At 37.6% G+C, this 27,450-nt stretch overlaps 1 protein-coding gene across 1 annotated transcript in view; it reads left to right on the top strand.

The window, feature by feature from the left end:
* The window catches only part of LOC103722362 (acyl-CoA thioesterase 2), a 47,048-nt gene that overhangs the window by 17,974 nt on the left and 1,624 nt on the right, over nt 1-27,450 (top strand). Inside the window, exons 5-14 of the mRNA XM_008812894.4 lie at nt 1,012-1,058; nt 1,153-1,278; nt 7,479-7,556; nt 10,736-10,823; nt 14,418-14,530; nt 18,423-18,485; nt 18,561-18,616; nt 25,061-25,159; nt 25,289-25,345; nt 26,583-26,684. Coding sequence (XP_008811116.1) covers nt 1,012-1,058; nt 1,153-1,278; nt 7,479-7,556; nt 10,736-10,823; nt 14,418-14,530; nt 18,423-18,485; nt 18,561-18,616; nt 25,061-25,159; nt 25,289-25,345; nt 26,583-26,684 — 829 coding nt within the window. The remainder of the gene's footprint in view (nt 1-1,011; nt 1,059-1,152; nt 1,279-7,478; nt 7,557-10,735; nt 10,824-14,417; nt 14,531-18,422; nt 18,486-18,560; nt 18,617-25,060; nt 25,160-25,288; nt 25,346-26,582; nt 26,685-27,450) is intronic.

The following is a 27,450-nucleotide window of genomic DNA, read 5'->3' on the forward strand; positions in this document are numbered from 1 at the left end:
TGAAAACCAAGGTTGAAGTACATAATCTCTAGTTGGGGTGGCTTGAGTCTTGACTATCTATATATATATGGCCTGACATGCCAATCAGAAGATAGGTTGTTGCTTGCAGTGAGACAGCCAAGTCAAGCTCATTCCTTAGAAGCTCCCCTCCCTACATGCAATGAATGTTGCAACCAAGGCATGCTGAATCGGTACCGAAGCCGTACCGGTCGGCGATCGGACCAGTTCAGCGTGTTCGGTACCGGATCCGTACTGGGAGAGCCTAGCTGAAGCTGGAGAAGGAGAAGAGAAACAGCGAGCGAGCGGGGGAGGGAGGTTGAAGGAGAGGCCGCGGACTCCAGCGGAGGGCCGCCGGGGGGGGGGGGGATGGCCTAGGCCGTGGCCGCATCCCCTGTTTCTTTTGAAGTAGGGGCCGTACTTAAAAATCTCCAAATTTTTTTCCGCAGCTGCGTCCTCTGTTTTTTTCGAAACAGGGAACGCGGCTGTGGCCTCGGCCACCGCTGGCCCCTCGCGGCCCTCCGCAAGCGTCCGCGGCAGCTGCTTCTCCCTCCCTCCCCCGTAATGGTAAGCCACTGGACCGGTTCGGTACGAGCTGAATTAGCTGGTACGGGCCGGATCAGCATACCATGATTGCAACTATAAAACCACTAACGAAATATGTTGGCAAATTGCATCTAGAAATATCTAGACAAGCAAAAGATATTCTAGTTGATGTTAATTTGGCTATTTATATGGCAATGATCAACAAGGAACTTCCTTGAAATTTGGTTACTAGAGCTCTCTGATATAACTCTGATCATCTTATTTGCAAAAGCTACTTGATTTCATGTATAAATACCCTTCCAAGTATATCTTGGAAGCTTTTTTCTTATTTTCTGAGCAATATTGATATTTCTTGAACATTGTTTTATAGTTGGACCTACATAACTTTAGATGAGAGTGTTCCCTTTGGTAGCATGATATCTCTATGGCTGGCAATCTTTGCTAATGCTAGTGGTCATGACTTCATAGGTACCAGTGGTTCCATTCATCAAGTTAATGTGATTGCATCATCTAAGGTAATTTTTTTTAGTTCACCATTCAAAGATAAGTACATGCTAGTTGACACAAAATTGGTTGGGTTGTGGCATGCTGATAAATCCAATTTTACAGCTGACCTGCTTAGTTCTGCCAGATGGATATAGCAGTTTACTGCAGCCAAAGTCAATTTGGAATGCAGATGAAACACCTGAAAACTTCTCTCTTGTGGAGCATATATTGCACTTGGAACCATTAGAAGTAAGGCTTTTTTTTTCATCTTTACACTCTTTTGCTAGAACCTTAAACTCTGTTGTTATTTTTCTATCATTCTCCCTTTTTTCTGTTGTGCTCTCTGAGAGTAAAGTTGGGTTCCTCGTTGAGATGCATGAATATTTACTTACTTACAATGAGATTTATAATTTCGTAATGCCTGAAATATATGTGAATTTTATACAGACACACACTACATAATTAGCCTAGTTCTGTATATAAAATAAATGAGTCACGGGTTAAGGGGTCATTATGGTATCTCCACTTGCTGAACTGATATGCAATAATAATAGTACATAGTTAAATAATTGTTAATACTATTACAAGAGTCAAAGTAGTGCGTTGGAGGTTTACTAAGAGTCTGTCTAGTCCAGGTGTATTTCCACTATTTTGGTTTCCTAGTTTTGGTCGAGGTCTTTGTAGTGTCCTACTTTCATGCGAAAACAAGTTTGCAAGGCCAAGGGTTCAGCAGCATGTTAGTCTGCATTTGAGTCTTGGATTGAAGGAGCCAAGGTAGTTTGCACATGACAAGGTGAGGGAGTCTTAGTAGGAGTTAGTTTCGGCTGATATTTGTTATCTTGCAGTTGCTATTTCTTAGCTTTTTTTTACCCATTTTCTATTGAAGTTTTGTGTATAAATGGGGACAATTGCATGGAATAAAAGGTATGTGGATAAAAACCAAAAGACAAATTATTAGCTTGTCTAACTTGGATGTTGTGGTTTCCCTCGAAGTAAATCCATCCCTTAGTTTTTCTAATTCTTCTTTCTCTCCCTTTATTCATTCATAATAGTGAAAGCTAAGAAAAACCACTCCACCAAAACAGCCCACTACCAGGTCATAGACCCATTGCACGAGATGTTACTTTAGCTTTTATTATGGGTCTGTGGCCTGGTAGCGGGCTGTTTTATGAGCTAAAGTAACAGCTCGCATAATGGGTCTGTGACCTGGTAGTTGGCTGTTTTGGTGCGGTGCTTGCTTTTTAGCTTTCCCTATTTTGAATGAACAAAAACAGAGAAAGAAGAAGGAAAAAATTGAGGGATGGGTTGAAAAAACTGAGGGATGGGTTACTTAGAGGGAAATCACAACCTCAAAGTTAGACAAGCTGACAGTTTGTCTTTTAGTTTTTATCCACACTCTCTTTATTCCATGCAATTGCCCCCATTTATGCACATGACTTCAACAGAAAAAGGGTAAAAATAAGCTAAGAAATACCAACTACATGATACCAAAAATATGCTGAACCTAACTCATACTAAGACTTCTTGATCTTGTCACATGCTAACTACCTTGACTCCTTCAATCCATCACTCAAACATGGACTAACATGGACTCCTTCACCGAGGCAGGATATTTGAACTCTCCCCTTGCTCATGTACTGTGTTGTTAGCAAGTTGGTCAAACTAGTACTCATGACAGTGAGCATTTCTGTTCATACTCGTCACTGCCCAGCAGCCAAAGATCCCACTTCATTCACCAGGTGAGCCAAACATTGCTCCTCCATGTTAGGCTCTGATACCAAAGTGTTACGAGATAAGGTAATAGCCTGTCTAATAGGTCTGTGACCTGGTAGCGGGCTGGTTTGGTGGAGTGCTTTCTTCCTAGATTTTCCTATTTCAAATGAGTAAAATGAGAGAAAGAAGAATAGAAAAAAAAACTAAGGGATGGGTTTACTTCGAGGGAAACCACAACCTCCAAGTAAGACAAGCTAACAATTTGTCTTTTGGTTTTTATACACACATCCTTTGTTTCATGCAATTGTCTCCATTTATACACATTGCTTTAACAGAAAATAGCTAAAAACAAGTTAATAAATAGCAACCACATGATAACATCAGTAGAAATTAACTCCTACTAGGACTCCTTGGCTTGTCATGTGCTAACTACCTTAACTCCTTCAATCCATGACTCGAACTTGGACTAACATGCTGCTGAACCCTTGGCCTTGAAAACATGTTTTGCATGAAAGTAGGACAAGTAACAGTCTTGGGACAAATTTTGGGTCATTTTGGTCCTTTAGTCTTATCTATAAAGATAGTTATGTTTGGGACATGGTATGCTGAACCGGCCCATACCGGCCGGTTTAGCTTGGACCGGTCCGATTCGGCTGTGGAAAACGGTTCCAGCTCTATAGATAAATAGCTTGAACCGATTCGGTCATTAATAGCTTGAACCGGACCGATTCGCACCAGCTCGTGCGTGGGGCAGCACGCTGGAAACTGTGCTGCGAGCTGGGAACCCGCTTGCGCGTGGCCCCGCGTGAGAGATATTTAATGCCACAGAGTGGCATTATCTATGGCATTTAACGTGGGGTGCGTGCGGACTGTGGCATTTAACGTGGGGCGCGCACGCGCGTCCGCTCGCGCAGAAAAAATCCGCGCGTGCTTTTACCTTTCTTCCGATTTTGTACTGGTTTAAATCGGTCCAAACCAGAACCACACTGGTCCGGTAGGCGATCGGTACACTTACCAGTACTGGTACGGCGTACCCTAGTTTGGAGGTGGGGGGAGAGTGGGTTTGTGAAAGAGACATGAGGTGTTAGGTGGGGTTAGGCGAGAGGTTTGAATTTTGAGGCAAGAAGCTTGTTTAAAAGGCACCGAGCTTTAGAAGGGGATTTGAAGGGTCTTTCAAGAGACCTTTTCAATTATTCTATCTTCAAATCTATTACTGACGCAACAAGAATTTCGAGCATTGGAAGTGAGGCTTCAACCACATAACACTTTTTGATCCCTCTAGCATTCCATCATGCATGAGAGCTTGGTTGGCCGTACCGCCTCGAGTTGTCTAGTTTGGGGCATACTGAACTGAACTAACGAGTATGGGTAACTGGGATGGTTTGCTCTATTGACTTGGGAAATAGGTTGGTTCCATCAAAAACCCTCCACCGGTTCAATTAAAAACCCTCTAGTTCAATTAAGAAAATTATCTTGGCTCAGTAAATAGGATAGTTCAATTAAAAACCCCACCGGTTCAATTAACCCCCCCTCTCAGGTCACATGTAAGCATTCTCTCCTCTTCCTCTCTCTGTTGCTCTGCTAGGGTTAGGGTTTTCCTTGGTCCCCCCTCCCTCCCTCCCTCCCTCGCTCTCTCTCATTCCCCCTCCCCCCACAGGGTTAGGGTTAGGATTTAACGCTTGGCCCTCCCCCTCCCTCCCTCTTCCTCTTCCCTTTTTTCCCACTCTCCATTCCTTGTCTTCGGTATGCCCTGGAACGAGCACATACTGTAATGAACTAGTCTCCAGCTGATATGACCTTCAATAATGGTTTGGTGTATCTTGCATGAGAGGCTAACATTTTGCCACTATATCCTTTTCTATTCTAAGTTATGAAATACAATGTTTCCGATTTGCTTCAAAATTCACTCGATGTAAAAGGAAAACTTCTACTCATTAATCACATCGAAAATATTATGTAATAAATGCAGTGAGAGCCCATGTTTCGATGCTGCCAGCTAGCCTGCTTTTCTATCTGCTATTGAATAAGCTGTTGACCTACCATCTCTTCTAGGCTTCTAGCCTCACTCGATTTGCTGGAAAGGGGGATCTGATGAGGCAACTAGATGGTTCGTTGAGTCAGGGAATGCTGTAATCCGATTTTGGTTGGACTAAAAATCCATCCTCGCATGGCTGTGTTCATTTCTAATTCTGATCTCCCCCCAATCTGATATTATAGTACTGATATAGACAGAAATTCAGAACGATCAAATGATGGCAGCGTGCTACCTCGTGGTCGCCAGTAGTTCCTTTGGAGAGGCAAAAATGAAGCAGTTTGGAGAGCAGTTCCATGTAGTCTGCACTGGTGAATGGAAGACCCCACTGCAAAAAAAGAAGTAGCTCTTCCCATGGCTCCATCACCATTGACTCTGTTTATTATTATGGTAAATCAGTGTATCAAGATGTCAATCTTAGATCTTACCATGGTCCAAAGAGTTTAAGTATCTATTGAAAACAAAATTTTTAAACTGAACACAAAAACAAATCATCAATGAAAAGCTTGAGGATAGATCACTGAAATCTTTTTATAATGAAATCTAGAAATCAAATTATTTGATGAGCAATAAGACATTATCAAAATTCAAAGCCCATAGGTTTAGGGAAGAGTTCAATAGTGCATGTAAACCATAAATTGAATTGTCTAATTCAGAAGAATACATTGTAAAATGACCATGATACATTTTTTATATTTCATAAAAACTTTGATAATTTATATAGTTTCACCTTTTTTTTGAACATTTCGTTTATACTCTTGAAGAAACTCTTATCGTTATTGCAATGCAAGCAAGGCCATTTATATCCTTGCTGATAATTTGGATGGGGCCATTCACAGGTAATTTGGGATCACCTATTTGACCCCAACCTAATATCTTTTGTGGCTCAATTCCTAATGAACCTAGCCTATCAAATCCAACATATTCAGTTTTTACTAGTTCATTTTCTAAAATAATTTAAACAACTATTGTGAAAAAAGGACTAGCCACTTAAAAAAAAAAATTCTTGCTTAAGATCATGACTCAACTTGATCTATGTTGTTTCAACACAAATAAAAGTCCAGTGTCATGGCTCAAGTTGGGTCAAAGCTTTGACCAAAGGTTAGTAATCTTGGTATCAGCTATCATATACCTTACCGTTTCGATATGATACGTGTTGGTATGTGTGGTACGAACCCCATACCAAAAGACACATCAAACCATTTTTCTCATTTTTTATTTCGGTAAATCTCAGTACGGGTCGGTGCACCTTAGTACGTCTCGGTATTGGGCGGCACAGGGCAATATGGGATCTATATTGACTTGAACATGAGTTCATACCTGTTCCGACCTGGTATGGCACAATACACTTTATACCGAGAGATTCGAGGTGGTACAACAATTCATGTTTTGACCCATACTTTGACCCTAACTGAAAAACCCTTGACCCAGGCCCAGCTCAAACCAAGTTGAATCAGGTCAAGTTTTTGCCTTGGATCATTGTTTGCCACCCAAATAGCAAGGAATGTGCATGTTTCTTGCCCTGGATATTTTTGGAGGCATATAATTGATTATTTTCCTTTGAGATGGACTGTATATAGGTTGAGTCTAAATTTTAAGCAAGCGATTCTGATATAATGAAATGAGAATGGTCATGGCATCATGCCTAAACCATCATTTTCCCTTTAGACTAGCTTGTCGAATTTTTGCCATAGCAATATTTCCTATAAAAGGCTGAATACTCTGTTGAAGTGAATTGAGTTACTATTATTGCTGGTGAATGTTTGACCATTTAACCCAAGGTATGCTGAACCAGCCTGTACCGGCCGGTTCAGCCTGTATTGAACCGGTTCGGTTCGGTCTTAAAAAATAGTTCCGGCCCCATAGCGATACTGGGCCGGAACTGGCCTGAACTAGCTGATACTAGATGCGTACCGGACGGAATCAGACGGTTCTGTTCGGTACGGCTAGAACTGGTGCGAACCGGTCGATTCGCACCGGTTTGCCATAGCTCGCCGCGCGCGCGTTGTGGGCAGATCGGTTCGACACCAGTCCGATAGGCGACAGGTACGCCTACCGGTACTGGTTCAGCATACCTTGATTTAACCTCTATGTAATTACTTGTTTATTATGATTTATATATTCATGTTCAAGTCTTCTTAGGAAATGTGCTCTGTGCGCGCGTTGTGTTATGCAGACCAGTTCGGCACCGGTCCGAACTGGTGTTAAACTGGTCCGGTAGGCATACCAGTGCCGGTTCAGCATACCTTGATTTAACCTCTATGTAATTACTTGCTTATTATGATTTATATATTTTATGTTCTAAGTCTTCTCAGAAAATGTGCTCTGTTTATGATGAACTGTAAATATTGCAGAAAGCACTTGTATGGTCCTAATTTCAAATAAATATGCATCTTCATGTTTAAGAGTGCACTAGTGACCTCAGTAATGAACAAACAGCATGTCAGTGCTGCAGCTGCTGCTAAATTGAAACAACTATTATGTAGGACAAATCAGTATGATGGATATCATATAATTCTTATGTTTGGATAGCTAAAAGCTCAAATTTCTTGCTTTCCGAACTTTTAGTGGAGTTTGCATCCTTTTCTATCATTATATTTTCTAAAATTGAGGTTACGTCACAAGACTTCTGATCCATTATTATTTAGTTTAGCATGTTTAAGTCTTTCTAAAATTCTGCTCATTGTTTTCTGTTTTCTGGAAGGTGGATATATTTCGTGGGTTTACTTTGCCAGATGCTCCATCTTTTAAACAAGTTTTTGGTGGACAGTTAATTGGACAGGCATGGTTTAACTCTTCCATTATATGTTTTCCTATACATCAGCATTTTTTGTTTAAATTTTATGTTCACGTAATGTAGTATTACGTGGATGTCAAATTATGAAATTGATATCCAATAGAACATTCTTGTCCATAAGTATTACTTAGAGATTTAACATCTATGAATTCAAAAATCCGCTACACTAGCAACCATATCCATGAGTACAGTCAATAAATTTTGTCTTAGTACTGACCAGGCCATGATTTTTGTCCCTAGATATTATCTCTTAGTATTTGCTCTGGATAGAGTTAAGTACATACGTTATGGAGGTAGATTTGTATCTTATTTAGCTAACTAGGATACTCAGACATTATTTGACTGACAGCGGTGGTGATGCAGCACAAGGTATCATCTCCTATAAAGATGTATGTAAAAACATTGTAAGGGATAATCTTTGAGATATTAATAAAATTCTTTTCCAGAAAATTTCTTTCACCAAGTGAAGAATTCTTCAATCCAGTTTGCTTCTAGTTGCTTGTTGATCTTTGAAGCATAACCTCATTGATCAAATCGCCCCCCTCAGGTGGGGGGATTTAATTTCTATTCCTTTCCCCTCTTAATGCATACAACTAAAATCTGAATGATACATTAGTTGAAGACTTCACTTCAGTAGCACATAATTGCTAACTTGCTATGGTATATATATACTTATAGAATTACTGTTGTTGGTAATGTATTAAAAACAATATCTGAGTTGAGGATTATAAATCTGTTTTAAAATATGACTGCAATAACTGCTGATTGATCATCTGTCATCTCAGATAGTCATAGAGATAATGTTAGAAATGATGTATTGTTCATGTCAACATAATGTTTGGAAAACCAGTCTGTGCGGGACACGCCGTACCATCCCTAAAGCAGTATGCAGGGATTTCATTCTAGGAAATACTACACATACCATTCAAACTGACCCTAGTTTAAGCTGCTCCAGCTGGATCAAGTAGTTTGAGGCAGATCAAAGTCGGTTTACCCCATGCAAATGCCAAATTGATGCCCAAATTGAGTGTTAATGTTTCGTACTGCTTGGCAAGGTTTTTAGTGGGGGAAAAGACTATTTCTCCATCATTTATAGGTGGAATCAAGGAAAGGGAGATCCTAGGGGTATGCCAATCTTCACAGGATTCAACCTTGGCTTTTCAAATTAGGTAGAAATCGGCCTCTATTTAGATGTTGAACTCAATGCAACAGAAGAATCATTCTAATATAAGGATTCTCACCAATTGTTCATTCAAGAAGAAGAGAAAACTCGAATCTTTACAGCCTCTCATAAATTTATCTTATATGCAATATCTCCTCAGAAAACCTTAATGCTATTCCTAATTGCTCAAATAAATCCTCTAATGTAAAAGAATAGTTCTGTCTTGAGCCTTCCTGCTGATTAGAATGCATAATGGGAAAGGAAAAAAAAGAAAAGAAAACCCAATTGGCTTCTCATAACTTGAGATGATTGTTAGGATTAAGCAAGGAATATGGAACCATCCTGAATCGGACGGTTCCGTCCGTTCCGAACCGTATCGGTGGCTTACCAGTACGGTTTCGGCATAGAAAATGGTTCACCGCTAGAGATGGAGAAGAAGAAGAGAAAGAGAGCGAGCGGGGGAGGGAGGAAGGAGTAGCGGCGGACGCCGGCAGAGGGCCGCGGGGGTCCAACGGAGGCCGCGTGGGGGGGGGGGGGGGGCGGGGTAGAGGCACGGCCACCCCCCCGCAGCCTTCACAGCCCCCTGTGGTCCTCCGCCGACGTCTGCCGCCGCTCCTTCTCCCTCCCTCCCTCCCCTGCTTGCTCTCTCTTTCTCTTCTTCTTTTCCAGCTCCGACAGGTTTTCTCTCTCGGTACAGGCCTAACACGGTCCATACCGACTCGTACAATCGGGCAACCAGTATGGTACCCGATACCGGCACAGTAGGCCTTAGAATTAAGGTATGCCATACCGTCCCGAATTGGGCAGTACGGGACATGCCATACCATACCAGTTCGGTACCGGTACCGATACTCGATACGGATGGCGTACCGACACTCGGCACGTCAAAAAAATTTCATACCGTACTGACACTGTGCTATTGTGGCACTGATACGGGGTTTGGTACCGAGACGGTGAACCTTGGTTAGGATAAACTTTATTGTGAATGACTGCTTCGATGACATCCAAAATGGCCAACCTCTAAGCTCTCTTCCTCTATTATGATTACAAAATAAAAGACCATAGGGTTGTCCGATGACATGGTAAACTTTAATTTTGTCTTTCACTGAATAATTGTTATAGTAAGTGTATGTCTCCATCATTGTTATGCGCCTCTATGACTGAACATATAAAAGAAACTTTCCAAAGGCTTTGTTAGCAAGTTAGGACCCTTGGCTAATTCTCACAAAGAGGACCACATACGTGACTGACTACTTTTCTCCTCTTTTTAATGCTTATTTGAGTTTTATTTTTGAAATCTCGTGTTAGTCAACAAAGGAAGGAAACTAATTTAAAAGATACGTATGGTGGTCCTTTTCTATCTATTATTCCTGATATTAATTAAATTTGCATTATCTTGAATATGAAACATTGGTAATTATGAGATTATATGTCCTGCCAAAGAAATTAAAAATAAAATTCCTGGTTTCTTTCTAGTAAAATCATATCTAGGATTTTAACCAAGTTCAGAACTTCGAAACCTAAAATAAAGAGATTCAAATAACGGATTTCAGTTATATTAAGTCTATATGTGAATATGTCACTTGTAATATTTATATATATTGATTCATCAAAATCCAATTATTATCAGTAACCTGATTATATTTTGATTATTAATTTGACACATATGTTATAAATGTATTTTTGACTCCTAATTATGTGATTTTATGTGAATATCATAAAATCAATATCATAAAACACACAACCTTTTCAACCATTAGGAAGAAAAATATTCACTATTACTTTTAATGACTGATGAATTTTATAGGGTCATGCTGTTTGCTGATTTTGCATGTCTTCTTGTGATTGCTGAAATTTTATATATTTTTTTTGGAGAATTATCACTTTCTACTTCTAGTACTTTATTTTTAGCGTGACAAAATGGATGAAATTTGTAGTATGAAGCAAATATTCCTTTTTTCATGAGATTTATACAACCTTCTCAAACACTTGGTTCATGCAGGCATTAGCAGCAGCAGCAAAGACTGTGGATTGCCTTAAATTTGTGCATAGTTTGCATGTGTATTTTCTTGTGGCTGGAGATAATAACTGTATGGACTTTTTGTTATGTTATATCTACTGCCTATTATGATTTAACCATTCATATGTCTTGTCCTTTATATAGCTTGTGATACACTAGTCTCAAGTTCTATATTGTGATTATGCAAGTTGTCTGTTTTTCTGTATATGTTGCTGACATTTGTTTCTGTATATGTTGCTGGTATCTGTTTCTTCTTTCTGTGTATCGAGACTTATTCATTCAAATATATATTTGGTCTGGGATATTTAACTCATTGAAACTATGACTTTCAATTTTATAGATAGCTTTTGATTTTTCATAGATGGCCATCATAATGATGCAGCTTAGTTCTATCTTTTTGCTCCAGGAACCTCAGCTCTTTATGTATCTGCTGTAGTTATTAGACACAGGACTCTACAGAGGGTAAGATCTGCATATGAGTGATGGCAGGCAAAATAGGAGGAAGGATCTGAAACCTTTTCTGGATCAGAAGGAGAGTAGAAATGGTTGTCCAAGAGTCTCTGGGCCGATGTATGATAGTTGGGTTCTAGAGCTAGAGGACTGGGAAAAGGATATCTGGTACTACAGGAATTCAGATCAGGTTACTAGGCATAAATTCTAAAAGAAGTCTATATATTTATGTTAAATAAAAGAAAGATCAAGGAATTAGGGGGATATTATTGTGCATTAGGATGTTACATTCAGACTAGGAACTTCCAGAGTTCTTATTGATTTGTGTAGAAGATTGGGCTTAAGATCATATCCAACTCAGTTTTTGCTTTGCAGTGAATCCAACGGTCAATGAGAAAACTAGAGGTAGGTGACCAAAAATATAGAGATGACTGTACAGAGATATGGCACAGGAAGAAAATAGAAAGAAGTGGGAAATAACTGTAGCAGGCATTCAGCTTTATTACTGATTTTAAATTAAGCCAAAATCAGTTGTGATGGTCTGCTGCACTACTCACTTTCATTACCCAACTGGCTTCTTTTTAATTTTTATTTCCGATAAGGAGTAATGGAGCATATAATAAGAGAAACTAAACTTTATCTTTGATGCCCAAAACAGCTCTCTATAAAAATCCAAAATTTTTCCCAGCAAAGGAAAGAACATAGAAAGAAACGCCCCCAAAAACTTTCTCGATAACTTCGAGGAGTATATAAACTTCACTAATCCCCAACCCCCCACCCTGCACAAAAAAAACTGGGGAAAAGAGTAGTGGAGATTCCTAGTAGTTTTGGGCTATTTAAGAATCATTTTAAGAGAATAAATTTGAAAGTACTTGAAATATTAAAACTGAAACTTATTTTTCCTATCATAAGTAAAATGCAAGCTTGGTATCAAGTTTGTGATCTCCTAAGAGTACACCAGCATCAAGAAACTGCAATTATATTTAGAATAAATACAATGAAACAAAAGAAAGAGATTAGTTTATTCCAAGATTTAAACTCTTACTTACATGTATGAAGATCATAGGCTGGACAATAGAGTATCTTACCCTGCCATGCAGTCAAGTGCCAACAGTTGTAAGATAGAAAATGGGTCCGTGCAGTGCATGTGGAACAGGCATGCATTGATGTAGACTGGCATGGACTAATAGTCATCCAGTGGTATGGCATTTTATTCTGTCAATACCTGTCCAATAGAATACACTCCTAATTTTATGGACTAGCAGGGTACTTACATCATTGACTCCTGAAAACTTAAATTTATCCCCTTCTACATGATCTACTCAAAAGGCTGCAGCAGTGTCATGACAATTAACTATTCCGCTGGCTTCAGGAAATATTCAAAGAAATTTGGCTTTGAATTTAGCTTCCAAGGCTAAATGTTAGCAAAGATAAAAATAGTTGGATGCCTCATACCCTATGCAAGGATCAACAATTTTACTTTTTCTAAGACTTTCAAGACCAAACATTAGCACAAAATTCAAGTTGTAGATTACTCGTGCCTTCAAAAGAATATGATAGCGGTTATTTCGATCAACCGATCAAGATCTCCTTTCATGTTTTAGTAAAGTTTATGATTGTTTTTTTAAAAAAGAAAATCTTGATAGCCTGTATTTTTCATTAGACATGATGCAGTTGCTTAATCTCTATGGGACCCCGATAATTTAGGTTGGTAGCATGCTTGGTACTGCAGGCAGCAAAACCCTAGCATTGATCTCACGACTCACAATGACTCGAAATGAAGATGTTGCTCAAAGTCAGATCAGGCAGAAAATGATCTTGTATAGCGGCCTTGTAGGATGGCTGTATTGGCTGTCCATGATCCAGGAAACAGACCTACTTTCTGTAATGAAATAGCCTGAAATTATTGCCATACTCATGTAAATTGGCTGATCCAAGGAAGTTTCAACTGAAACATTCAGTCTTGATTAGATCGAGCTAAAACTGTTCCATGAAACTCTATTTTAGTGGAAAATTGATGAATTTTGATCTGTTCCATTGAGACTGACAAAACTTATAGCAACTCCATAAAACAAGAGGCTGCATGAAATTTCAACCTACTTTCAGCCATTATTTGTCACATGTTTACCTTGCTTATTTTTTCACATGCAGAAGCCATATTTATTTCTTACTCAACTCTTCCAAGACTTAAGGGGGTATGGGCAAAATCTCTTGTTGCATTGATCAAAAACTGAAATATGTCAGGAAAAACCTTTTTAGTTGATCAAAGGGTAGAAACTATATATTTTGGATTAACTAAAAACTTAAATGTAATTTTCTTTTGTACTTTTAATTGGATTTATGTGCATTTTCATAAATTTGCAAATAAGAAAAGTATTCTGGGCAGACCCATGATTTCTTGCCCACAGTTTTGATAAATTTAAAGAATAAGTGAAACAAATTTTTATCCCTTTTGATGTATTAGGAGATAATCTACATGCACCCCTAATGAATAATCTAAAACAACAAGTTTATTTTTTATGTTTAAGAGAAATGATAAAAGGAGCTTTTAGAAAAATATGATGATTTTACTATCTGTTGATTTTCTAATAATTCATGCATCAATATATGTGGAACTTCACAATAGTTATATGCATTTCTTAAAATGAGTGTGTGAGAGCACCTTTTTAAAATATTCTTCTCATTTAGCTGTTGATCATTATTCTAGTTGGTCATTTATCTGTGGATTTATAAGCATTATGGCAACTCACTGTGTCAGTCAACAACTTCTCTACATATTAAATATTAACCATCAGATCACAAGTTTTTAAGGGGAGGGTTTTAGATGTGCATATGTATTATTCATGTATAGTCTTTATATGAATTGTGTTCGTTTGTTCACTTGTTCTCTGTGTGGTTACATATGTACTTTGTATACATACAAGATTATTCTTTCTATCACCGAGCTGTACTACACATTGAATTATTGCTTCCCAGTTTATTACCTTTAGATCATTATCCTAAACTTCGACATGTATCACGTATCATGGTCTATTTCATGTTTAATCTTGGTTTAAGGTACAATGTTTTCCTTTTTATTGATGCTATGTGAGTACGATAACTGCATGAATTTTTTTCATATGTCTTGTTTTTTTTCCGTTCTTTCTTACATTTTTCAAGTCACTTTTTGTAGCTTTGGTACAAATCATCTCTCTAATTGTCTATGTTATTGTAGTGCCAATTATTTATCGGGTCCATCGTGCACGTGATGGAAATAGTTTTGCTACTAGATTGGTAGATGCAACACAACATGGTGTTGTCATATTTACTTTGTTCGCTTCATTCCAGGTGATGGCCCTTTGTAATCATCTCCTTAATCTCAATCTGATATGCTGATGGATCATGTTGTTGTTTCTTTTATATAACTTCCTAATTTAACGAGTTCGTATCCAGTCGGTTTAATGTGGTGAACTTGACTGCTCTTTTATTTAGCTTTGTGTAATTAGATTATATAAGTGTGAAACAGTGAAGTATTGTCAAAGTTAAGGACTTCTATTATGTGTTGCTGCTGTGTCATTTGCAGTGTTACTTGGAGACTCTAAATTTTGCATTTTTTGACATTTCGGACATTGGGACACTTGGGACATTCGGAACACTTAATGACACTTATGGATACTTTATACCATCAACATATGTGTATATTTTTAACCAAGGTAGGCTGGTATGGAGCTGGCTCGGTGGGGGACTGGGTCGGTTTGCCTATTAAATTCGGGACTGGTCCTGTATCTGCCAGAACTGGTTGGAAAGGGTCGGAACCGGACCCTACCAACTGGAACCGGTCGTGAACTAGATGGAACCTTTTAGAACTGGCCGTTTCCATTTGAAATCAGTGCAAACCGGACTCACGCTGGTTTGAAACTGGCCCCCTTTCCCCTTTTCTTCTTTTGTTATAAGAAGATGTTGGGAAACATTTATTCTATTCTAAACTTCTCCCCCTTCCCCCCATAGCGAAAATCACACCAATTCAACACGATAGAAGGAAGATCCACGCCTAAATAAGGTGTACTGACCCGTGTCGCCGGGCAACCGGTCCGAGCCCCAGTTTCGGCATTGCAGACCTTGGTCAAAAAGCATGTTATTGTTGGGTTCATTGCTAAACTGAATTCATGTCTGGATGACGTAGGTGGTTAGGAGATAACAAATAAGTTGAAACAAAAAAGGAGTATATTTAGGAAAAATAGGATCTTAGTTAACCACTGATGGCAAGTTTTTGTTATCTTGGGTTTCATATATAAAAAAATGGGGAAATGGATAAAAACAAGTATTTGATTGCTGATGCCGGTAGGCATGTTGGCACACTTGCCACAACAATGCTGAAATTAAAAGAAATCAAGGAAAGGACTCAATACCCTTTTTAAATTTTAAATATTTTAAAAAGAAAATTAACAAGTTCCTGGCTAGCTTGGATTGGTACATTTCAGCCAGTCTGGACTGATATGGGCTAGCATTTAAAACTTGGATGAGGATGCTTCTCCATAGAATTAAAGCATGCTGATGAAATGATTAGGCCAAGAAGAATTGAAGGATGGTAAATAGCAAATGATGTTGCAAGGACATGGATTGAGGTATTTGTCATTAAAACAAATGAATACATGAGGTTTGATAGTAACAAAGATAACTAAGGCTAATGCAAAGGAAAAGATTGGATGGACAGTTTAACTTTGATGAAAGAAAAATCAGCTTGAAAATTGTGCTAATACAGGATAAGATTCTAGATCACAAATTTTAGATGGTTTGATCGTGTACACAAAAGAGAGGAGAGGAGGCCTATATAATGTAGATTTTAGCAATTAGTAAGGGGACCAGGAGGCAGGCCCCATAGTTCATTGTGCACTTTATCTATAAGTTTTTCAAGTATGGTTAAAGGGCATATATCAAATCATGCATTCCTATCCTTTCTTCTTGTGTCGCACTTTATTACAGCTCTTTTCCCCTACATACATTAATGGAATAGTTTGTGTTCAGCCATATCATATACTTAATTTTTCTTGCTATCTTCTTTGATCCTACATTTCCACATTGCTAAAGAAAGACATGACTTTTAACTAGAGGTTTACCTAATTTATCCTACTACTTTCATGGTTTCTAGAGGTGTTTCACAAGTCAATTAGCAGCCATCCTCCCATTTCTAATCTGTATATCTATTTTTTTCTTCCTAATATTAATTGTCTTCTTGTTATGCAATCTCAAACATATGAGAAATCAACCATATGACCCTTTGATTAGACAAACTATAAATGTCTTGTGGTGTCATTGACTCTAAGCAAATCTACTATATTTGATACAGTCTTGAGGATTTGAATATCAAAAATATGATAATTTAGACAATTATAAGCTTTTATGGTTTACTGTTGCCCACGGGTTTAGGCCTATTTAAAAAGCCCATTTGCTTGCTGTTTTGTTCTTCCAACACAGCTATATATCCATGCATATCATTTTATGCCCTAGTTTTCATCATCTACATCTTTCTTTCAACTGTTACCTTCTTCTTGAACTCTTGCTTTTGACTTTTGTTATCCTCCCCTAACTCTACTGTTTTTCCCTTCATCTCATAAATTTACATAGTCTATATTATCACGCTATATAGATGGTCATGGCACCCAAGGTCTAGTTACTGTTTTGCTCTTATGCTTAAGGTTGCACCTCTCTGTATCTCTCAAATTGTCCCTATCTGATTTACGACCAGCATCTATTCAAGAGGCATTATTCTAACCAAATAGGCTTAGTGTTTTCTTAAGCTTTCATTTTGTTTATGCAACCGTTGTTCCCATCAAGAGTTATTACATTATAGGAGGATTCTAATATTCCTAAATGACAAAAGGCTATGGTTAAGGTGCATTTGTTTCTTCAACATACTAATTTATGAGAGCTTGCCTTCTCCATTTACTATTCATGGAAAGTATTTTTATTTGTTGATGGTTCAATTAACCAACACAAAGCTCAGATGGTGGTGAACTGTTTTACTTAAGGGTGTGGCATAGGTTATGAAAAAGATTATTAATGGTAGGCAAGAATTTTATTCAAATATTAGATGTTCTAGTTATGCATATTCAATAGTCCCTCTTCTAGATGAACTGAATAAAGCCTTTTTCATGTCGACCTATACGAGATCTATGTGCCCTAGCCTTTGTCATTGTCTCTAGATTTGGAAATTGATAATGATTAAGAACGTGTCCCTTTCAATGCCTTTTAATTGGGGCAAGGATTTTAAATTTTTATTATGAACTTAATCTTGTAGTAGAATATGCAAGTTGTCATGTTGTATACATAAAATACAAATTAGAGACAAACTAGATTGCTTTTTGATGGAAGGGAAGGGCCAAAGCCCACCCAATTTTGACAAACTAGATATGCTAATCATGTCTAGAATGACAATTTCTGGCTTATGGTTGCCATAAGTCAACTTAAGGTGTACTTCTGGTCAGTAGAGTAGTGGTAAACAATATAGGTCTTGCACTTGCTGTCAATGCCATGGAACCACACAAAATCAAAGGGGCTTGCAGTCTAGGAGGAAGAGATGGGGGTTACAGGGAAGGTGGAGGAAGATGTGGCAATGGCTGCATGGAGGTGGATGGTGTTAGTGTTGTGAGCAAAAAGACAGTGATGATGAATCCACGATGGAGGTAGAGGCACGGTGCTCAGCATCAAATGTAGAGAGCAGTAAGGAGGTACTTTTTCGTTAGGGGATAGCGGAAAGAGAAGGGGAAAGTATAGTGGGAAAAATAAAATAATGGAGCCTGACCAGCTGATGGAAGCAAGAGAGACTGGGATAGAATTGATTTTCTAATATATGTTTGGCCAAATAGAGAATGAAAAGAAGTTCAGAGAATATGAAGAAATGGAATCTATGGAATTCTGTTATTTGTTGGAAATTAAGACTTCTATATGTAGTAAGATGTGTTGTATTTACCATTTTGTGTAATATGCACTTACCTTCATGACGAGCAAGTCACTTTCATATGCTGTACACACATGCGTCTGTGCGCACACATACACATCCAAGCACATGCACATGCACTTGCATATGTGTGTGTATATCAGGAAGAATAATGAATTACGTTCCTTTTTTCTAAACAATTCAATTATTTAGGTAAAAGTTTGAAGGCCGCATGTATTAAATCTGCTCAAAAAATTGTACTTGAGTGTTCACATAACTTTGCAATATTTTATTTTGTTGTAGAAAGATGAAGTAGGGTTTGAACACCAGGAAGCTTTAATGCCTCATGTGCCAGATCCGGAGATGGTAAGTACCTTATGCATCACCTTACATATTCTTGGATACTAATTGAAAATGTGACTCAATTGTTATCAATTGCAGCTCCAATCAATGGAAGAGTTACGAGAGAGGCATCTTACAGATCCACGCTTTCCCATGTAAAATTCGTGACCATACCAAAGTAGTCTGTTTTAGTGATAATATGCTTCCTTGTTATCATAGCTTAATATATCACGAAGATATCTATGCTTTTTTTCTTTTCACAAAGTTATAGTAAGTGTGATGCCTAATGATCATCAGTTCGTCAAAATGTTGAAAAAGATTCTATAAAGTCATAAAATACATACATGTTGTCTACGGCTGTGGATGGAGGCATATATCTTGCTTGTAAGGTAATGCATACCGGAGACTTCACTTTTCCTACTTCTAGCTATTAAATGTCGATTGTTGTTTTGAGAGACAAATAAAATATTTAACTGTACCATTCACTATGTTGTGTATACATATGTAGGTACCTACCTACTTTTTCACCTTCTTACATGCATGCCTATGTATACTGTTAGAAGTATGCTCTAGAAGCCAATTTGGCTGACACATTATTTAGTCTGGGACATAAATTTGTACTTGACCTAATTATGAATTTATTAAGCTGGGCATTCTTTTCATTTATGTTCTTATATGTCCATGAATCGTTCAAGAAATTAATAAGATGATGACGCGTATTCTCAAGAGTTGAGAATTTGAGGCATGTGTCATTGGTGATTAATTTCTGAATTGCTTCTGATCGATTGATCATCACGAGGACGATGATCGATCCGCTGAGATTAGTGCACAGATTACTTAATTTTGATGGACGAGTCTTGAGTCCACAGTGTGGGGACACTGGAGTAATTGTGCAAGTGCTTGTTGGAGAACAAGGGTACTGAGCGTGACCATAGCAAGTAGTCACTTTGATGTCTATCCACTCGTCAGTAACTTGATGCTGCAATTGTATGACCAATCCTTCGACCTGCGATGCCTCGGCTATTCACAGTGAGGTTGCTGTAGTTTGACGAACACATAAACATGGGCCCTATCCATTTGGGTCCTTGTGGTGCAAATTGACTGCAGTATGTTCATTGTAGGAGTAAAGATGCATCTAGATGGAATCTATCGACCTTGATAGATTAGAAGAGATCCTATGTGATTTATGAGACTGAGTTCGTAATTAATCTCGAATTAGAGTCGAATAAATCTTGGCATATGACAGATGATGGGGTTTGACAAGTTATCCATGACCTCTATCCTATCGGAATCCACGATAGAGGGACTGTATCATACGCTAACTCCACCTAGAGATTTATCTATTCTATTATGCTGGGTAGCCACTACATGCTGCTAGGTGTCACTGGTGGATTGTGAGACTCAAAGGCATTCACTTGATGATCAGTGAATCCGAATGAGAAGAGTTGGAATTGTTCCAACCAATTGAAAAGAGTTTCAATGATATTGTGATAGGGATCACAATATATCTCACTACTAGTTAGAATAGAACCTATGGGGTCACACACAATAGAGGATCTGATCGATCTGATGGTTGGATTGCGATTTGGAATCACAATAGTTTGTAATTGTCAATTTAATTGATAATTGGTTTAACCTACTAAGAGTTAGTGAGTTGAAAAAGAAATTAATTGCAATTGGATTACAATTTGATTGAATCAATTGGACTTAATTAATTGGACTCGATATTATTTGATAAGGTTCAAGAGTCCTACTTGGAGTAGGACTCCTAGAGTTCTAATTGGATTAGGACTTCAAATTATTAGAGTCCTTGGAGTAGGATTTCTAAAGTCCTAATTGGATTAGTACTAAAATTATATGAGTCCTAATTGGATTAGGACTCTTAGAGTCCTAATTAATTATTGGTCTAATAGATGAAGATGACTTCTAATTGGATTAGGATTGAAGAGTTCAATTGAGTCATGATCCAATTGGGTCCTAATTAGATTAGTACTCTAAGAGTCATAATTGATTTAATCTTACGGATAAGGATCTTGAATCAAATAGGGAGACTAATTGGATCCTAATTAGATTAGAATTCAATGAACCAAGGGCCACCTAAATCCTAATTTGATTAGGATTAGAAGGGAGGGGCAAGAGCCCCTCCTTTCCTTGGATACTCCCAAGATCCGCATCCCAGTTGGCCGGGACGCGAAACCCATTTTGGGGCGTGGTTCCTCCTAATTTTAAGGAGGAGGCCACGCCTAGGGCTTCATGAAAAGAGGAAATAAAAGGGGGCCGACCCCCCTTGGGTTTTATGGTTCTTTTCTTGGTGTTGGCGGCCTCCATCCCTCTCTTCCTTCATCCATCCGCAAGGAAAAAAAAAGGGCAGCAAGTTATAGTCTTCTTCCTCTTCTTCATTAGCTGCATTGAAGAAAACATAGAGAGGAAGGTGTTCCTCTCTTCCCTCCTTCCTTCCTCCAAGAAAAGGAGAAAGCGTTTCTCCTTCTCCTTCTTACTTCTCTTGGAAGCAATCAAGAGTTGATTGCTTAGAAAAATTCTAACCATCAAAAGTGATCTCTACAAGGGAGCTAGAACCCCGATGAGATCACGACCTTGATCGATCTAGATCTTCATGTGAAAATCCGAAGAGGCCCTACACTTGTGCGGCTTCAAGCGAACCCGATTTTTACGATCATTAGATAGCGGTGAAGATCTACCCGCTTAAAGGTAAAGATTTGATCTTTACAATTTTAATTGTAGATCTGAAATTAATCAAGCAATTAATTTTAATATTTCCTTAGATTTAATAATTTTTTAAGTTAGAGAACTCAGAATTTTTTTTGAAGTCTACATTCCTTAGGACGTTCATGTAATGAACGACCCCGCGCGTGTATTTCCGCTGCGATCGTCGCAACGCGTGCGGAGGTAATCCGACAGTGATATCAGAGCTGCGGTTTTTGAAATTTAGATTAAGATTAATAGGCTTGATTAGGACTCTATTAGATCTGAATTTTAATATTTATGCTTGCTGAAATTTTCTGCGTGCTGAAATTTCAGATTTCAGAAATTTCAGCATGCTGATTTTTATTCTTGTGATCTTGCATGTTGATTTTAGTTGCAATAAGATTGAAATAATTAAAATCATGTCTTGCATGATCTAAGATTCAGTTGGTAGCATGATTAAAATTAAAATTTTCAGATCTGAAATTTTATTAAGCACAAGATGCATTTGGTGATGATCATGTTAATATTTGATATTTTCTGAGTTGCAATCTGTGATTGCATATCATTGGTTGATCGATGTCAATGCATGAGATGCGTGACACGATTTGAGCGTTTGATTGACGATTGATCAAGGGGTTGATCATGATCGAATCAAGAGTTGAAGACGATCTAGCCAATTGATGTGCTTGTGCATGTGACTTATGACCCAATCATGGATCCATGATCATCATAAGTTATATACTTGTTTTTGCTTATGCTTATGATTAGCATGTAAATTGATATATGCATGAGATGCATATTGATGTTTAGCAATAATTTTATTTACATGAGATGTGAATAAAAACCTAAATAGGTTAGGTCATTTATATAAGATGTAAATTGAAACAAATATGTCATTTACATAAGATGTAAACATATAACAAAAGTTTCATATTCACATAAGATGTGAACAAGGGCTAAACAAATATAACATTTACATAAGATGTAAACCATAATCGAGGCCTAAATTAAATCTCCTAAATCAGTCGAGAGTGAACGATACATTAAGCTAGCCATATTTGATTAAATGATCTAATGGTTGTCTAGGAAAGCATTAAAGATGGTTATTTAATTAGGATCTTACTCTCTAAGTGAGGGGGGCCTTCCACCTACTTATCTGGTCAATTGATCGATTACCTCTTATGAAAAGCTCAAAGTTAGAATTACTAAGACTAGATTACCTAATATTAAGTCTAGAGGCCTTCCACCGTAGTAGAGCTGCTAAAGTCTTTCTGACGTTGATTTGTCTTGGCTGGATACAGTGGCCAAATTGCATCGGGGGACTGGACCTCTCTATTGACATGAGATGTAGTAGGGATAAAGGTGGGGTTGGGCGCCAATAACTGTTAGGTGAGGACCCAATGACGACTTTACTTCTGCGGAAAATATGGTGGGTCTGACTTAATAAAGGAACAGGACCAATAACTGTTACGTGAGGTCTTTATGACTTGGAGACCAAGTTAGCTACAACTTGCTTAAGAAGCATTGTACAAGGAATTGTACACTCATCGTTTATGTGTCACCAATAACTGTTAGGTGGGGTGGCATGTAAATTGGTGGGACCGTAGTATCCCACTTGAAACCTAGAGTCGTAGGTTTCCGATTCTCTACCAGAGGAGTGTAAGAGATTCGAAGAAATAGTGGAAGGTGTTTGTTTTAAAAGGCCCTAAAACAAATAGAGTTCAAGTACAAAATTCTAATTAGAATTTTTACTCTCTGAGGATTATAAAGTCAGCTTCTAAACTCTTAAGTCATATCCTAGAGAGCAATCGTTTGACCAAACCTAATTATAAAGACTGGTTCTGCAATTTCAAAATAGTTTTGAATTGTGAAGAATTAGGGTATATGCTGGACCATAAAATTTTCGTATTACCAATCCGTCCGATCACTGATCAGTGTAAGACGCATGACAAGTGGACGGACGATGACAATAAAGTTAGGTGCTAGATAATGACATCCATGTCCAATAAACTACAATGTCAGTATGAGAACATGAAGACTGCCAGATGAAGTAATTGGTGAGACAAAATGGTTTCTTGATAGTTATTCATAGTTGTTTCCTAATAACTGACAATTACATACTGCTGTTGTGTTTTGCACAAAGAGGTATGCATGTAATTAATAACGAACAACACATCACTTGGTCAAAATATTCATCTTTTATTGACTTTTCCTGAGTATTTCGATCAGTCTATCAATGTAAGTTTCAGTTCCATTTGACCTTTTTAAACTGCGTTATGAAGATTTTATCAGATTTTATTTTGAGGCCACCTACTTGCCAAAACATTTTTGTAAAAAATAATAAAACAACAGCAGTAAAGCTTATGCTTTCCTTTAGGGGATCAATTGAATACTTGTACATATACATATATCAGTGTGTTAGTACTAGCTATTTGGGTTAAGGTTATGCATACTATATTTCTTGCATATTGCTTCATTCCAGGCAAGCATGGTGTACTGTGTAATACCATGCTGACTGTACGCGTTGATCAGTAGAAAAGATTAGTAAACTTACAGAAACTTTTTTTCTTAATCTAAACTGCAGTTTTAAGAGAATTTGAAGGTATAATGTATGAGGAGGCAACTTTCCAAGTAAACCTGATTATGTATTTCTACCACCACTTCTACTACTGTTGCCACCGCCTCAGTTGCCACCAAGTCCAACTACGACTTCTGCTAGCATTATGATTACCATCATGAACCCCAACCAGTATTGCCACCATCACTATAGGCTACCACTGTTTGCATCTTTTTGCTAGCATTACCATATAAGGCTGCAAGTGGTATAGGGCTGCAAGTGGGTTGGGTTTGATCGGGATTTGCCACATCCCGAATCCAATCATATTTGAACTCTCTAGGATCTGAATTACAAGTCAAATCCATTTGCATTTGGGTTTTGCTGGATTTCATTTTATTGATCCATCAGTTTTTCTCAGGTTAATTATGTAAAGAATAATCTAAACCCAAACCCATAAAAACCTTGTACAAATTAGCCAATTATATGCTGTACATATTATGAAATAGAGTAACAATTAAACAACCTGGAGACGTTATCAACCATCCATTTTAAATAAGATGATTGACAATCAGATAAATTTATCAGGTCATTTCTGGTTTAGAAGTCAATCCAATCTGCTTGCAGCCCTACCCCCATCATTGGAGCATTGTCTTGAGCCTTGGTAAGGAGAAATTTGGCAGAACCAGAATTTTTTTCTCTCTCTATTTTTTTGTTTGGGCCGGGGGGGGGGGGGGGGGGGGGGGGGAGGTTTTAGTCGAAGCCCTTTTTTAAAGGAAAAGTTGGACAACTGCTTCCATTTCTAGCCATTATGAATTGCAAGTCTCCCTTTAGGCTCATATCGGGCACTTCTTTCATATCTCTTCCCTTTTAATTTTTTGCTTTCTGGGCATCTCAATTTTGTGGCTAGTTTCGTTCCAATATAATGCAGTACAACTTAAAATAGTCCCTTTTTCCTTCCCCTCCAGTAAATCCACTTTTATCTTCTTTTTCTTACCCATCATTTTCCTTCTGCTGTTTTCCCTCTACCTCAAGTCACTTTTTCTCTGGATTTGGTTCGAATCTGATCAGTTTGTGCTCAAAGTCTCAAATTCAATTGATCTAAGGCTGACGAACATTTCAAATTTTCTTTTCCTAATTTTGACTTGATATTAAGGATAAGAATTTTGTCCTTAAGTTGCCATTGAGTAATAACTTCTAAATTGTATTCCTACTTCCATTATGTTAAGAATGAAGCTCTTGTTGCACCTTTTAAATACGCTTTGATTTATCATTCTTTTTGTTGTGCTTTGAGATATTTGTTCTTTATGTAAAATCTAATGGCACCAGATATTGACAGGCATTATCGCAACACAATTGCCAGAAAAAAATTTGTTCCATGGCCAATAGAAATAAGGTTTTGTGAAACAAGCAATTCTAGGCAACAATCTCAACCAAGGTATTCCACTTTCATTTTCTTGTGCTAATTCTTTTATATGCTATTGTTTTTGACATGTTGATTCATGATAGTATGGCTTTCCTTTTACTATAGATACTTTTTATGTTAGAAGCCTGATTTCTATTTCAGCTTGAAGTATTGGTTTAGAGCAAGAGGAAAACTTTCAGATGACCCAGCTTTGCATAGGTATGTAATTGTATCTTGGAAATGTCATCTTGTTGAACTCTTATAAATTGTTGCACATGCCTTCCTGCGATACATGGAAATGTTTCCATTCATATGGTGGATATGAGCACTTTACCATATGCGAATTATCAGACATCTCTGACTAAGATTCTTATCATTAACATATAGCTCGTAATCATCAACGGATCTCACCCTCATATGAATCATCTAAATGTCCTCTATTACTTTCATGATATTTGGATGCCTTCTGGAAGACTATGACACCTGATGTCACTTATGAATACTTTCTTAGACTTCTGTTCGACAATTCGGAGAAATAATGCAAGAAAAATATAATTTATTTGGTTACTTCCGAAGGAAACCCAAAAGAAGATAAATTACAAACAGTGGTGCCAAAGTTTTAACTTTTGATCTGTGTAGCGTATTAATTTTGCATCATTGATTCATAGATGACGCCTGTACATCTTCAATGAAGCTAATAAAATATTAACAGAAGAACCGGTTGGTCCAAAAGAGAAACTAGGCTTTTTAGGAAGGTCAAGCACAGATTTGAAAGAGGGAAACAGGCTGTAGCCTCTCTCATTTAGTATAAGTTTATTGTTTTTACATATGTAAGACCAAATCAAGTTATCTTTACTAAGTTCTAGCCACTAATTAATTGGTTTACAGAGGAATGGCCTTAAGTTAAGGATCATTTTCCTGGAAATGATTAAAACCAGTCCTTAAAGCTGTCAGAAGCAGAAACTTACAGGCAGTTATGTTAATAAACAAATCTCTATAAAGCCTAATTAGCTATCCTATTTATGACTGTACCAAATATATAGACCAAATGTGAAATTCTTGTGATGACAGAATATTTTTGTAACCAGGCACCTGTCTTATGTTAGTGATGATGACTTAGCACCTGCTTTGCTTCTTTGAAGCTTCAGAATATCTTTGCCCAAAAACTTTTTTGTAGTCTCCCTGCTCTACTCAACCACCTCTCTGCCTTTTTTCCTTTATCCTGTCATTCTCTTCTATTTATTTATTACCTTTCTTTCATTTACTAAATGAAAGCAGTTAGACCTAGCCTAACTTTTCCGTCAAGAAAAACGGGCATCTTTCTCTGTTTGGTGATAAAATAAGTTAATTTTTTTTCCTGAGCCTAAGAATCCTGTTATATTTTCGGTTTAGGCTGTCAGTTTCTGTTCATTTTATTACATGAGTGTGAACAACTACCTATTTGATTGTGTTGCAGATGTGTTGTAGCATATGCTTCAGATCTTATCTTTGCTGGTGTTAGCCTAAATCCTCACAAGAAGAAGGGCTTAAAAACAACATCACTCAGCCTGGATCACTCGTATGTCTCCTGAACTTCTTGACTTCTTGAATTGTATATGAGCCTTGTAGAGTTCTCTATAACAAATTTTACCTTGTCTGTACACATTAACAAATTGTCTGCTGATGTTCAAACTTCCAATTTTCTAATTTTGTTATTCACATTTCCACCTTGTTATGATTAATTTAAATTTCCAAGTGCCTACTGTTTTCCTAGCTTAAGAACTTTGCTATGGACCTTTCAAAAGCTTGCCATGCTTGTTATGACCTATACTTTCTTCTTGCTATAGTGCAGACTTGGATAAACTGGTGTTACTCCTTGAGCTCCTATATGACATGAGATATGGTCTAAGAATACAGTCTATTGAAATGCAATACCCCTGCAAATGACAAGTATATAGTTTGGTCTTCTAATTCATCAAAAATGCAATGCTCTGCAAAGAGTGAAGTTTCTTTAGACAAGTTATCCACTTTTAGAAGCTACTTTCCAGAGAAGTTGAAATGCATGTACATTAGATAATGAATTCCAATATTCATTGTGCTGATAGCTTTCCTTTGTCAATTAATGGATGATCAAAATATAACTGTAGCCTGAGTTATTTGATGAAAAATACTGAGAAAGATGCTCCAGTTACTTGTGATTTCCTGCATGATTAATGGTATAATGAAAAAAACTGGTGGCTTCTCAGTTTTCGAGTGGCACAATCAAATAAAGCCATCCCCTTGAATTTAGAAACTCTCTAAGGATAAACTTGAAAGTCTGGCGGATCTGGCTTGCTAATAGTTCT

Source organism: Phoenix dactylifera, chromosome 5 (genome assembly GCF_009389715.1).
Source record: "Phoenix dactylifera cultivar Barhee BC4 chromosome 5, palm_55x_up_171113_PBpolish2nd_filt_p, whole genome shotgun sequence".
In the NCBI taxonomy this organism is placed as follows: Eukaryota; Viridiplantae; Streptophyta; class Magnoliopsida; order Arecales; family Arecaceae; genus Phoenix; species Phoenix dactylifera.